The sequence below is a fragment of the Genypterus blacodes genome, unplaced genomic scaffold (assembly GCF_046128005.1).
Source record: "Genypterus blacodes isolate CSIRO-AG114 ecotype Tasmania unplaced genomic scaffold, CSIRO-AGI_Gbla_v1 ptg000032l_1, whole genome shotgun sequence".
In the NCBI taxonomy this organism is placed as follows: domain Eukaryota; kingdom Metazoa; phylum Chordata; class Actinopteri; order Ophidiiformes; family Ophidiidae; genus Genypterus; species Genypterus blacodes.
In genome coordinates, this window is record NW_027466845.1 from 6,013,649 (window position 1) to 6,026,572 (window position 12,924).

The 12,924-nt window shown below is 43.7% G+C and overlaps 1 protein-coding gene across 2 annotated transcripts in view; it reads right to left on the reverse strand.

Moving 5' to 3' along the window:
• Window positions 1-470: 470 nt before the first annotated feature.
• The window catches only part of LOC142995468 (neprilysin-like), a 29,032-nt gene continuing 16,578 nt past the window's right edge, over window positions 471-12,924 (reverse strand). For both annotated transcript variants that reach the window (XM_076146550.1, XM_076146551.1), the window contains exons 6-23: window positions 12,415-12,510; window positions 12,211-12,329; window positions 11,516-11,584; window positions 10,810-10,944; window positions 9,964-10,065; window positions 9,724-9,860; window positions 9,547-9,640; window positions 9,201-9,329; window positions 6,156-6,254; window positions 5,997-6,074; window positions 5,654-5,757; window positions 5,275-5,333; window positions 5,055-5,174; window positions 4,560-4,693; window positions 3,939-4,004; window positions 3,153-3,248; window positions 2,959-3,035; window positions 471-2,453 (exon numbers count right to left, since the gene is read on the reverse strand). In XM_076146550.1, the coding sequence (XP_076002665.1) occupies window positions 2,354-2,453; window positions 2,959-3,035; window positions 3,153-3,248; window positions 3,939-4,004; window positions 4,560-4,693; window positions 5,055-5,174; window positions 5,275-5,333; window positions 5,654-5,757; window positions 5,997-6,074; window positions 6,156-6,254; window positions 9,201-9,329; window positions 9,547-9,640; window positions 9,724-9,860; window positions 9,964-10,065; window positions 10,810-10,944; window positions 11,516-11,584; window positions 12,211-12,329; window positions 12,415-12,510 (1,814 nt within the window). In that variant the 3' untranslated portion in view covers window positions 471-2,353. The remainder of the gene's footprint in view (window positions 2,454-2,958; window positions 3,036-3,152; window positions 3,249-3,938; window positions 4,005-4,559; window positions 4,694-5,054; window positions 5,175-5,274; window positions 5,334-5,653; window positions 5,758-5,996; window positions 6,075-6,155; window positions 6,255-9,200; window positions 9,330-9,546; window positions 9,641-9,723; window positions 9,861-9,963; window positions 10,066-10,809; window positions 10,945-11,515; window positions 11,585-12,210; window positions 12,330-12,414; window positions 12,511-12,924) is intronic.

Here is a 12,924-nt window from a genome sequence, read left to right on the forward strand (position 1 = left end):
AGATTTTCTATGCTGGTCCTTTTACTAACGTTATACATTAGTCGCTATTCCCCACACGCACAAGTCCAATTAGAGTTACGGCTAATGCTGCTTTTTAAATTAAGTTATGGCCGATGTTTTCTCTCGTACTAACAGAGGGAAAGAGGCTCATGCTGCACGCTGAAGTGCACACCAGGGAAAACCGGGCCGGTCCACACACTGAGGTTTTATATCCACTCAAAATCACTTCATCTATTTCCCACTGGCAAATGTAAACACACCTTATAAGGTCAAAGGTTTACAGTTAAGAACGGTCTTGGGCTCATTTTATGGCTGATTTTCCTGTGTTGCCATCTTTTGTATTATAATTATTCTCTTATATTACTAGAGAAGCCCAGTTCAGAATCTGTGAGATCATTCCCGCCTCTAGCAGCTCCTGTTGGAACCCTCGCTCCTCTCTGAAGACGCACACACAATTATTGACCACAGCATTTAATTTAAAGTTTTATTTTGAAATCAAATAAAAATAATGAAAGACAAAGAAAAGATGATTCTTATCAGTCATTATAAAGTATCTAAATACAGGCAACTGAGGTATATCTGTCTGTCTTTCTATGGGTTGTATGTGTGTGTGTGTGTGTGTGTGTGTGTGTGTTAGAGAGAGAGAGAGAGAGAGAGAGAGAGAGAGAGAGAGAGAGAGAGAGAGAGAGAGAGAGAGGGAGGAAAGGGTGGACCTGCAGACACTGATGGTGCTGCGATCAAAGAAAGGCAGAGACAAAGTATCACAGCGTTCTGTATGTTACATTTCTTTAACATAACAACAAAGTCACCAGAAGTGAACGAGTCCTGAACCCAAAGCCTCCGAGTGCCTTCAGAGATGCTGCTGTGTGCTTCTGACGGGATCATGAGGCTCGATCACAGTTCAACCAGGAGACACACTCTTCCCCTCACAGCGACGACTGACAGCGTCACGTGTCGATTGACGTGCGCTTCAGTGTGTGGGTGTGTGTGTGTGTGTGTGAGAAAAGAAAGTAATAAAATGTTGTCATGTCATATTGAGAAATCACAGCTATACTTGACAGACTGCACTTTTCCCTGCACTCTCACACACACACACGCACACACACACACACACTCGCCCACACACACACAGATCATGTAAGGCTTAACCATTTGTTTGAAATATGCAGCGATCATACCGATATACAGAAACAAAGACAGGATAACATGCAAAAGACACACACACACACGCACACACACAAAAGGCTTAGAGAAATGTATTGAAACAGGGGTTGGATGTGTATGTTTGGTGCTGTGTGTGCGTGTGTGAGTGTGTGTGTGTCGATTGTCAGCTTGTTGATTTATGACCAGCTGTCGTCTTTAAAGGCAGAAACTTCATTTCAGTTCATGTGAACAGCAGCCATCTGTCCAGGCAAATGAAGTTCTTTCAACATTAAACACTAAGCTGTCGTGTTTGTGTGTGCATGTGTGTGTGTACGGTATATGATTACAGTTACACACCTACTGCTATATTCCACCATGGAGTTTTCTGTAATAATTTAATCTAATCTAATCAATTAATTAAGTGTACTGCGTATTAACAAAGAGTACATCATGAGTACGAAGTGATGTGTGTGTGTGTGTGTGTGTGTGTGTTTGTACATTTGTGTTAAGGCAATGAATTGGTAATCGATCATCATCAGATTGATAATTGTCCTCCTGGATTATGCAATCGGAAACTTACTGTCTGTCGTACGTTTCCTCCTTCTTCCCTCACACACCTTCTTCCCTCACATACACACACACACCATGTACACAGTGTATCCAGCAAACAACTACAGAATCCCATATATTCCTTCCTTGTATACAGCTTAGTCAGCATTTTGGCTTTGATCGCAGCTCAGCATGTAAATGTATTGTGTGTATGTGTGTGTGTGTGCATTTGTCCGCCTCTCACTTGCACACATGTACTGTACACACACCCACACACGCATACATACACAGAGGCACACATGTTTTACACGTTTACACGATAGGTGATGGAGAGGAAAGTAAAAACACAGATATTTGCAAGTGATGATCAGGAGTGATTGTATCCGGTGTGAAGCAGAACAATCAGGCTGAGTGAGTGGAGCACAGCGGGTCACAGCTGTCTGTCTGTCTGTGAGGGTGTCAGTCCACCGCCGCCGCCGTCTTCTGAGGGAGTCCATACTGCAGAGACAATCCACCAACCCCGTGGCCCATCGAGTAGAAAAAAAAGCACGAGAGGAGCTTCCACACCCTTAAACCCTCCAAGAGTGTTTCAAGAGTCAAGAGGGGAGGACGGGGGGGACGGGGACGACCTGTGTCCAAAACGACCCCCATCCTGGCTGCATCACCACACGCGGCAGATGTTGTCCGGTACCATATGGCCTTGCTTCTTGCATTTGTAGGCGTTGGCAAACTCTGGAAAGTTCTGCAGTGAGCCCAGGACCCTGTGTGAGACGGAAGGGGAAAGAGGTTGAGAGGTTTTGGTTGGAGTGTAAATGGAGTCTGAGGTGTTTCACTCTGGCTGCTTCATATTTGATGTTTGGGTTGTTTGAAGGAGTTACACTCTGATCTTTTTGTTGCTCTTTCTTTGCCGTCCTACTGGAATTTTAGAAGGTCAGACGTTCAAAAAAAAGTCTTCACAACAAGATGAAAATTTAATACCCACCTGAAGCTATTTGGCCAAAGAGACAGAAATGACCAAGAGATAACGAAAAGCAGAGAGGATGATGGGTAGTTTGAGTTTTGGTTATTGGATTAAAATCTGTTACTGCCTGATGCTTTGATTGCCTGAACGAAGCCCCGCTGTGCATTTTCTTCTGTCTGTTTGTTGCCGTCCTTTGCGGTTTTACAGTTTTATTGAAGTTGTCTCAGCCCATTATTTCATCCAGGCTTAAAATGAAATATTCATTTGTTTGGAATCATTCGCAGCAGGAAAAAAAAGGATTCTACCTGAACTTCCCTGGACTGTGCACGTCGATTTTGATGGAGTTGACTGCTTGCTCGGGCCGGTGCGTTCCACACCACACCTGGAGAAAAGGAGGAGGGAAGAACATAAGGTGCTTTAGATCGATAACTACCAAGCTGTGTGCCGAGTGCCATGCTGCAGAATTTTTAATTCATGTATTTGTCCATCTGTCCAGTACCTGAGCAAAGTTAAGGAAGAAGAGCTGGTTGTGGGAAAGGTCGATGCCGGGCAGTGGAGGCTCCTCTCCGTGCTTGCACACATAGTTCTGGTAAGCCTGCAGAAGAGACACGACACAAAGTTTCCATCTTCTCTCCTTCCATTATACCTACAATGGTGCAAGAATCACTTTGTTTTGGCTGATTATATCGAGCTTAGGGATAACTGTGTACGTCTGCTATGATGGATTAGAAGATTCCCCCTCTGACTCCACAAGCAGCTTCACTATCCAGCAATTTGGGTCTAATTTCTAATTATATTCCATCTAAATGTACTATGGCTGCCTTGAAAGGCAACAGGGTGCAGTTTGCTTTTTGTCTGTCCAATATCAACACAATTTAATCACATAAACAGGGAAAACAGCACAAACTTTCACTTTAGGAGGGCTGACAGGATTTGTGTGTCCTTTTTTTTGTGCAATTGCCATCACTCCAGGGACATCTCAATGTGATAACAGCGTGCACTTTCTCTGCCCGCTCCCACGCATAAATCAAAAAGACTATTCAGGAGTAGATGTCATGTATGTTCCTCTGTGTGTTTACTCTGAATATCAGCGTAACTCACTCTTGCAACTGCGGTCATAACAAAAATATCACGTCCTTCATTGTTGTGTTTCTGTGCTTAATGAGCCGGCAGCTGACAGTGACAAACTACGGAGCCAAGCTTCTCCCCCCCGCCTGTAAATCAGCACTATAACAACATTAGTAATCATTAAATGAGTTTCATCCTTTGCTTGAGGGCTCATTACCTGATATGCCTGTCGTATCCCTCCATTGTCAGCAATGTTCTCCCCAAGGGTGTTGTTACCGTTTAACTATGAAAGGGACATGAGGGAGAAGGGGAAAGAGAGACAGAGAGGGAGAGAGAGGGAGGGAGGGAGAGAGAGAGAGAGAGAGAGAGAGAGAGGGGGAGAGGGAGAGGGAGAGGGAGAGGGAGAGAGAGAGAGAGAAAGAAAGAAAGAGAGAGAGAGAGATAGAGAGAGAGAGAGATAGAGAGAGAGAGAGAGAGAGAGAGAGAGAGAGAGAGCAACTGTAATTTTTCTTCGTATTTCAGCAAATCACACATGATTCCAGGAAAAAAGCATTTATCACTCCTGGGCTGCTTCGGAAAGCTTTCTCCTGCGGGACAAAGGAACCATTGTTCAAAGCCCCCCTCTACAGATGAAGAGAGACAACGGGGGAAAGAGACCGACACGTCAACACAAAATATTAAAGACACCTGACACACTGAAGAGATGAGGCTGCAAAACAGCAGGAAGGCGAAAAACTCTAGAAACAGAGAGACTGAACTAATAAAAGCACCTTTCTGTTTGCTATTTCAAACCTCGCAAAACATCTTTGAGGGGGGACAAGAGGAAGACTTGACTTACATGAAGGCCGTTGGCTAAATCCCAGGAGAAGTTGCCGTACTGGTCCACCATGCACTTGGACAGCTGCAGGAACCTCTGAGTGGAGTCTGCGGTCCACCAGTCCTTCAGGTCGCCGTCTTTATCGTAGTTACGACCTAGTAAAGAGCATGAAAGAGGCTTTAGTTGAAAGGATTTTGGGCCACTTTGGGTCAGCGGGCGACCACAGTAAACTGCCTTCGACGTCCTGAGGTGGCAGCTTGCCGAGACAGAGCAGAATGAGGTCGCTCGTGGCCTGATTTTGAATTTTGCTCTTTGAATTTGAAATTATGCTCTTGCGGGAAAAGATAATCTCCAGCGAGGCGTTAAGCTTAACAAAACTGAACGATGGTAAGAAGATTAAACATTCCGCTCCTGATCAATGAAGCCAATTTTTAGAATCCAGCGGTGTTTCCCTGGATTAGGAGAGAAATAATCTGACTGGAGGAGCCGAGGGAGAGGAAGTGTGGAGAATCTCACCGTTGTCGTCGAAGCCGTGCGTGATCTCGTGGCCTATCACCATGCCGATGCCGCCGTAGTTGAGAGACTTGGGCTGGCCTTTGCTGAAGAACGGGGGCTGGAGGATTCCCGCGGGGAACACTGACGCCAGCAGAAACAGGGTCACACTCCAAATCTGAAGGTTGTCCAATTGTGTGTGTGTGTGTGTGTGTGTGAGTGTGTGTCTGTGTCTATGTGTTACCTATTTGGTTTCGACTGGACGAGTAGAAGGCATTGACAACAGCAGCTCCAGTCACCCACCTGAGAGAAAGAGTTAAAGAATTCAAAATTGGATGAAGGATATCGGCCTTCCGTGGTTATTTATACACACTCTAATATTAGTAAACATTCCTACAAATGCTGCTGTACTGAGCAGGAGGCTGAACTGTATCTGACATGTAGGAGTTTGTGTGGGAGAATGTGAAGGCACAGCGCTAAATCCAGTCACGCCGGCATCACCAGAGAATGAGGAGCTATTTATGATTAGTCAATTAAGTACATACATGCACATAGAAAGTGTTGAAACATCTGGAACAAGCATGTGTGCAGCGGATTTAAATAGCACCGGGTGGAAATCTTACTCCTCTTTATTGACTTTGACTCTGAGTTTCCGCAGGCGTCTCTTTTGCATGTACTCCAGGTTCTGTAGGATGTTTTCAAAGTACTCCTCTGCATTGTAGTTGAGCTATCACACACACACACACACACACACACACACACACACACACACACACAGAGCCGGAGAAACAGGGGATTAGCAGCGATGGGAGCTATCATCACCAGGTCATATATTCTCTAGTGAAACCTCATAAAAAGTGTAGATTTCATGCAGATGTTGCTCAAAGAGCGGATACACCCGCAGCTGAAATGAGCCCACGCTGACAGAAGAGAAACATCCATAATAATAACTCAGTAGACACTCACATCTTTGTATTCTTTGTTAAGGTAGTCGTCCTTCATAATGTTGTCGGAATAGCCGATCCGTTCGCGAATAGCTCGGGCCTGCAGGCAGAGATCAGATGAACAATTTGACCTCCTCTCTCACACCGGCACAGCACAGTGAAGTCCATTAGACGTTAATACCTTTTCCTCTGCTGCTTTCTTGGTCTGTGCGTCCATCCAGGTCAGATCATGAAGGTTACTGACAAACACCGCTCGTATGTCATCAATCATTGCCTCCATCTGTGATAACCACACACATACACACACACACACACACACACAGAGGGAGAAAAAGGGCCAAGAGTGAGCGTCAGTAAAATGTGTCGTTCAGACCGACGTCCTGCCATCTCTGATATGGGAAACATCAACAATAAACTGTCATTCAAAGCGACACAGCACAAAATGTTATCCACTCCTCGGCGGCGTGGGAGTTTTTCCCTCACTGGCGGGTCAACAGAGCATCTGGTGAAGAGCATAAAAACATGTTGCTCCACATTATTCACCAGAGGCATAAAAATATACCGACCTAAATTAGGCCCTTTCATGTAGAATCATATGGTTCTCCTTCTGTCTGTGTTATTAAGCAGCCGGACCACTGAGGCGCCTATCACTAAATTGTGTAATTAACTTTCTATAATTCATAAAGAGCAGTAGAAACATTTTTTAAAAGCCTTTTTGAAATGCAAATACATTCAGTCGGCATTTAAAAACCACGGTTTATGAGCGCAAGTAAAGACAAGTACAATGTTCATAAAGTTATAACGAGAAACTTTTGATTTACTAAAGTGGTTTGTCATCTTGCTGTCTTAAGGATTCTGCAGGTGTCTGCTGTGCTGCCTGCACACTTGCACTCGCTTCATAAGTGGAGATTATGAGAGAGAGTGTGTTTGCGTTGTCTTGGCACTGGAGTCTTAAATCAAGCTGTCTCTCTCTCTCTCTCTCTTTGAATTGGCTCTCCCAAGGTTTCTTCCTTCATTACCTTATATGTTAAGTATTTTCTAGGGAGTGTTGTTGGGAGTTTTACCTTGTCTTCTCACAGAGATTTGATCTAGTGTGGGAGCTGTTTGTTTTTGTAGGCGTGCAAAGTTGTTGTATGTAATACTAAACTATACAAACTTGACTTGACATGTCCTCGAGAAAAAAAAGGTTCAAGTCTAGTCACAAGGAACTCCACGCCTTGTAATCATTAGGGTGATGTATTTAGTGATGTGGTTCTAAGATCTGTATTTATGACTGATAAATTACTTGAAATGAAGTGACAAGTCAGTGTTGTGGTCAGTGGTCAAGTTGGCAAATTGATGGCGTCAAGTCAAAGTCCACTCTAAGTCATGTGACCATTGGATTACAAGTGCTGCTACCAAGTCATATTCTTCAGTTTCGGAATAATAAATATCTTTATCTTTATCTCTACATAGTTTCTTACATCTTTATCATATATTTAGATGTCTTGTATCATGTTTGGAGCACTTACTGTCTAACTGAAGTCGGGCCGCCTGCCTCATGTGGACATGAACAAACATGCAGTAGACCACTAGGCTCCTCGGTTTGACGGAGCAAATAAATATAAACTTATCTAACTTAACACGTATTTCTATGATAACATACTCGCATAGATTTTCTCATTTAAATGCAAATTTACACAGCAAGGAGCTTCAAAACATTTCATCAAATCATCCATCTGGATTCCTTGAGTGACAGTATTTTACAGAGACAGACTGACATGATGTGTAATGCTTCATATGCAGGTCATACTGGACTGCACCGTGGTATTTATGCCACATTTCTACTTCCAAAACGACACAAAAATGACTTGGAATCACTACGGAATGTGGACCTGAAGAAAATAATGGAAAAGTGATGACAAAATGTGCCGGACTAAAGACTAATGAAGGTCACTGCTGCGGATGTTAGTAAGCTTGGCGAGTTGGCAGAGGCGTTCCTGTGTGTCGTCGTCTCAGCACAACACACCACACAATCACTCAGACAACACACTGCAGTCAGCCACACACCAGTGGGGACCATCCTGACCAAGCTTTACTGTAAACCTTTCAGCAAACCGAGTGTGTGCCTGTGTGTGCATGTGTATGTTTGCATTCATTTGCTGAGGTTGTGTGTATTTACATTTTATTTGTCTGACAATATTGGCTTCACTAATAAATGGCTTAGTTGCCATTGGCATTCGAGATACTAACACTACTTAATCTTTATGCATCTTGGCACGTTTACCCAGCCTATAAATAAAACACAGATAAATCTTTGCTTGAAATCATAATAAGGATTGTAAAATGGTTGACGCATTCAACACACACAACTGTAGATAATGTAGATTAATATGAGCGGGAGTATTTCACTACACAGTACACACACATACACACACGCGTCAGTATATACTTAAATGAATATGCACACACACACACACAAACATATGCTGGATGTGATGTTAGACCCACACACGCTGGAGTGGGCAAATTCCATAAAATGACAGAGATCTAGAGTGTGTTAGATGCTCAGCATTATGCGACGACACACACAATCTGTTTTACATACAGTTGCGTGCCAAGAAGCGTGCCTATGCACACACACACACGCATATACATATACACACACAATCCAGATTAACAGAGTGGGTTGTATGGCCATCGTGATAAGGATGCCATACAAACACACGACTGCAGTGGTTAAATGAAACCGCAGATGAAGAGGAAATTAAATGATGGACTTGATCTCAGATTTAAGATGAATTCAATGGACTAACACCCTGATGCTGTTTTTAGGTAGCGCAGAGACATTCCTACTCCTCTGTTCCTAATCCTCTCCCAAGGGTCCACACCAAGATTTCACAGCATATTTCTACAGCACAAAATGATGCTTTAACTGGTCAAATGTATTGCAATAATCTAGTCTAATAAAACTAATCTAATCAAGTTAATCTAAACTAATCTAGTACATGTAATGTAATGTAATCTGATCTAATCTAGTTAATCTAATCTAATCTGATTTGTTCTAATCTAATTAATCTAGCTAGTTAAACTAATTTTATCTAATCTAATCTAATCTAATCTAATCTAATCTATTCTAGTTAATCTAATCTAGTTAATCTAATCTAATCTAATCTAGTAAATCTAATCTAATCTAATCTAGTTAATCTAATCTAATCTAGTTAATCTAATCTAATCCCCTACTGACCAGCTCTTTGCTCTTTTCGGAGAAGGCCTCCTCCACGTACAGCCTCCCAACGGCGTTGTCCATGTTGTTGTTGACGTACAGTGCACATTGCCGCCACACCGCTGCCTCGGAGGTCGTACCCGACAGAGCCTGCAGGGGGGCGATACGAGGCGACATCAGATCAGAACACAGAGCCGGACTAAAATTAACGACGTACGGAAGGCAGATCAGAGTTTTATATGCAGTTTATTTGCGGATCGCTGGTTTCAGGCAATAAAAGTCAAATGAAAAAGATGAGAAGATTTGGAAAGATGGGGGAGGAAGATAGAGAGATGACGGGCTGTCAAGAGGTTCAGTGTGGGTTCACCTTGCGGAAGGCTTTCCTGGTGTCTCTATACGCTCTGCTCAGGCCGACAACCATGTTCATCGCAAAACGCCAAACCACGTAGTTCTGTAGGTCCCTGTGCGGAGAAGAAGAGTTCAAAGAAAGGACGAACGCACCCACGCCAGCACCAATAGGAGTTTCACACAAACACACACAAACCTCTTGCCGTATTTGCCCAAGATATGGTTGAGCCTTCTGTAATAGTTGGGGGAGTAGTTTATGACCTTCTCTGTGTCTGGAATAGTGATGTTGACAGTATCCATTATCTTAGCGGTGAAGTAACTCCAGTTGAACACCTTCAGGACGATCCCAGAGGTAGAAACAAAACAAAACATTAGAGGGAGGTCAGGGAGGCGGTGGCAGACAACGCATTCCGACAGATTTAGACTTTGACGCCACCTGCGATTCAACCTCTAGGGTGAAGTTGGCGTTGAGATCGCCCAGTTCCATCTTGTTGTAGAGCAGCACCGGATTGTTTCGGTCCTCAGGGGTGTCGGTGGCCTGAAGGGAGGGAAAGACGAGGAGCGGAGGCTGAGAATTAAGGCCGCCTTCAAAGTTTAACCTCCCCTGTTTCCTGACGCCCGCATGCAACTGCGGTGCGGCGGTCAGGAAGTCCCCCTCCTGTGAGATGTGGGAGGTAGAACAGTGCGAGCAAAGTTGAAACCTGCCCTTACTTTATTCCCTAAAACTGTACTTTCTTTGGCTTTATCTTCGCACATTTTATTGCCATTTAAATGCGAGACCCCACCCGCTGTGACGACGTTATAGACAATCATGTCCCGCTTTTATGTTTCACTCGTATCTGTTTCTTATTGCTTATTTTAATCCTTGCTCTTTTATACATATTCGCCATTATTTTATGACTAACATCGCACTTAGCGAAGCACTTTGAGTCTGCATTTGTATGAAATGTTGTTAATAAACTATCGTAATAAACTTGACATTGACATTGACATCGAAGGAAGGTTGTTTGTCTCAATTGTGCCTCTTTCCTTCCACTTCGGCTTCAAAGTGGAAAAAGACGTTTGCTATAAAAGGAGAAGAGAGCAGAGTGGAAGATCGGGCTGCAGGAATGAGTAAGTGTTTGTGTGTGTCTGTGTCTGTGTGTGGAAGTGATTACACAGGAAACAAATACTGTACGCATTGTCAGTGAGAGGCAACATCTCTTCACTTCAGCTTCTCAAACACACAAAGAGACGCTGGAGGAGGAAGTTGTGTGTTTGGTTTGAGTAGAGTCACACTCACGTTGGCGATGTCGCGTTCCAGCTCCATAACTCTCGTCACCTCCTCTCTGATGTGGGTTTCATTGATGGCCAGGCCCCGGTCAGTGCGGATCAGCTTAGCCAGGTCAGTCATAAACTGCACATAAGCCTGACATGCCTATCTCACACACATACACACACACACAGAGAAAGGGAGAGGGAGAGAGAGAGCTAAAAAGAGAGATTTGTTCTAATTAACAGGAAGAAAAGAGGTCAGTGGTTTAATCCAAACCAGTGACCAGCAAGCCAAGTAATTACACTCTTACGCACACACACACATTCAGACGCAGACCCACACGCACAAACACTCTGCTCCCCTCTGGCTGATTGTGAGTTTAGTGTTGCTCTCTGAATATCAATGTTAAACTGTAGAGTGAAACCAGAGCGGAGGACGTCTCGGCGGATCACACACATCTGGTTCGGGTTGGGACGCTTACAAATCCGCTCTGTTTTCCCTCTTTGATTTTAATCATCACTTACCGCCTTGGAGAACCTTTAAACACAAACCCACACACACACACAACTAAACACTGTTAAATCTTGTATTGATGTTTCTACTGATTCCCTTTTCGTGGAGGGTAAACAGAAAAATGAACATCGAGTTTCCATCATGCATCCGCTGAACCTAATAATTACAGTGCTGGTGTGTGTGTGCATCAGCGTGTGTTAACTGTGAACTTTGAACCCACCTCTGCGTAGGGCCCTATGCAGGCGTAGTAATCTCTGGACAGGAGGCCGAGGCTGGTCTGCTGGTCAAACTGATGAAGAACAAGACGACAGCGTAAACATTTGAATATTTATGAGACAAATTCAATCCAAGCATGCGACTCCTGAGGGGATGGGTGAGACGGATGGGGATGATCAAACAGAAACACCTGTTTATCCAAAGCAGATTGCACGCCGGGGGGGCGGGGCGGCGCCTGTGTATGTACGTGTGCGAACGTGCGTCTGTGAAGAGTTTATAACATTAAGCGTCGTAAATAACAGTTACTCAAGCCTTTATCGCCGCATTAAACATCTGCCATAAGACATCAATGAAAATCAATTTTCTGTTGCCAGGTTTTATTGTGTAAAATTCCTTTTGCTTGTCCTTCTTTGGCAGGTTACTTTGTTTTTTCTAATCCCTGACATATGGACAGAAAAGCCCATTCATTAACAACAATCTCATTAACATTTAAACTGCAGACTTGATGAACACATTTCTGTTGCTGCTATCCATCACGGTGGCTTTGAACTTCTTCAGCCTCCGCACAGCCGAGGACATCGAAAACCGGGATAAATGTTGAATAAACACAGAGAAGTCACAGTAAATTAGAGCCTCTCTATACTGTTTGTAGAACTTATCAATCAACCTGTGCTGCAATTAGTTTGGTTGCACACCTACATGAATGATGTGCGAGGTGGAGTCCCTGTCGTCGGTGCCCACAAAGAAGTTAACCACGAGTTGAGTTCCGTACTTCTCGTTCAGCCTGGCGATGGTGTCCTCCAGCCTCCACGCTTTGCCTGGAGAGGATGAAGAAGAAGAGCGTGAGAGTGAGTCTGAGCGAGATAGTGGGAGACATTGTGACGGTGACAAAGGAAGCTTTACCATAGGTGGCCTCCCAGTTGTCCACGGCGATGGGCCACTCGAAGACGTCAGGCAGCATGTGCAGCAACGGGGATCCGCCTCTCGCCTCGATTAGACCTTAAACAAACGCACATCAGGACAACAAAACATCTCTTATTCAACATAGATACATTTGCTTTACATGAATCCTTTAATCTCCTGTAATCTATCATAAGTAATCTATACGTTTTGGGTACATTCATGATCATATTGCCTTTTTTAAGAGGCGGATACCAAAGTTACTACACTAGAACATCCACATCCTTCATGTGGTCACACGTGCTGACCCTGAATTTCCACTTAACATTTGTTATTTCCTCATAGTATGATTTTATTCTTGAAATCTCTCTGTTGAAATCTCATAAAAAAACAACATTCCAACATTAACCCTAATACTCAGTGGCAATGAACAAATTGCTGTTTATTTTATTGTTAGAGAATCATTTCCTGGAATTAATCCCTAGACCAGTGTGTGTTGACATAATATAATTT